General features: G+C 64.2%; 1 protein-coding gene across 1 annotated transcript in view; it reads right to left on the bottom strand.

The window, feature by feature from the left end:
- Dlx3 (distal-less homeobox 3) overlaps nucleotides 1-265 on the bottom strand; it is a 3358-nt gene extending 3093 nt beyond the window's left edge. Inside the window, exon 1 of the mRNA XM_033763107.1 lies at nucleotides 18-265. Within this exon, the coding sequence (XP_033618998.1) occupies nucleotides 18-265 (248 nt within the window). The remainder of the gene's footprint in view (nucleotides 1-17) is intronic.
- Between the last annotated feature and the right edge of the window lie 224 nt (nucleotides 266-489).

Raw genomic sequence — 489 nt, 5'->3', positions numbered from 1 at the left:
CGTAGGCGTATTCCGACTTGGGCGAGTAGGCGCCGGTGCCCGCGAGCCCGTTGAGGTTGAACTGGTGGTGGTAGGAGTAGGGGTTCACCGCCTGCCCGTACGGCTGGCCCGAGTAGTAGTCGTGCTGCGGCGCGCTGTAGTAGCCCAGGTCGGTGACCGAAGACTCGGGCAGGGTGGGCGAGTCCTTGGAGCCCGCATGGCAGCTGAGCGAGCTGGAGATGTCGGTCAGGATGCTGCTGAGCTTGCGATCGAAGGAGCCGCTCATGCTGGCGGGCGCCGCACCCCCGTGCTGGCTCGGCGAAGCCAGCTCCGCCCGGCCAGCCGGTTATAGACTCAATGTTGGAGTCGCTGAGGGAGGCTCCTGTGCGCTGATTGGCTGCGAGTCCTGCCTTCGAGGCAAAACATGCTCGGGCGCTCTCGCTCCCCCCCATTCTTTGTTGTTACCCAAAACGCAGGCAGACACACACACACACACACACACACACACAC

This window comes from Fukomys damarensis, unplaced genomic scaffold (genome assembly GCF_012274545.1).
Source record: "Fukomys damarensis isolate Sample0158 unplaced genomic scaffold, DMR_v1.0_HiC HiC_scaffold_13, whole genome shotgun sequence".
Classification (NCBI taxonomy): domain Eukaryota; kingdom Metazoa; phylum Chordata; class Mammalia; order Rodentia; family Bathyergidae; genus Fukomys; species Fukomys damarensis.
The sequence above is the reverse complement of the archived record's forward strand: the minus strand, read 5'-3'. Positions and strand labels throughout refer to the sequence as shown.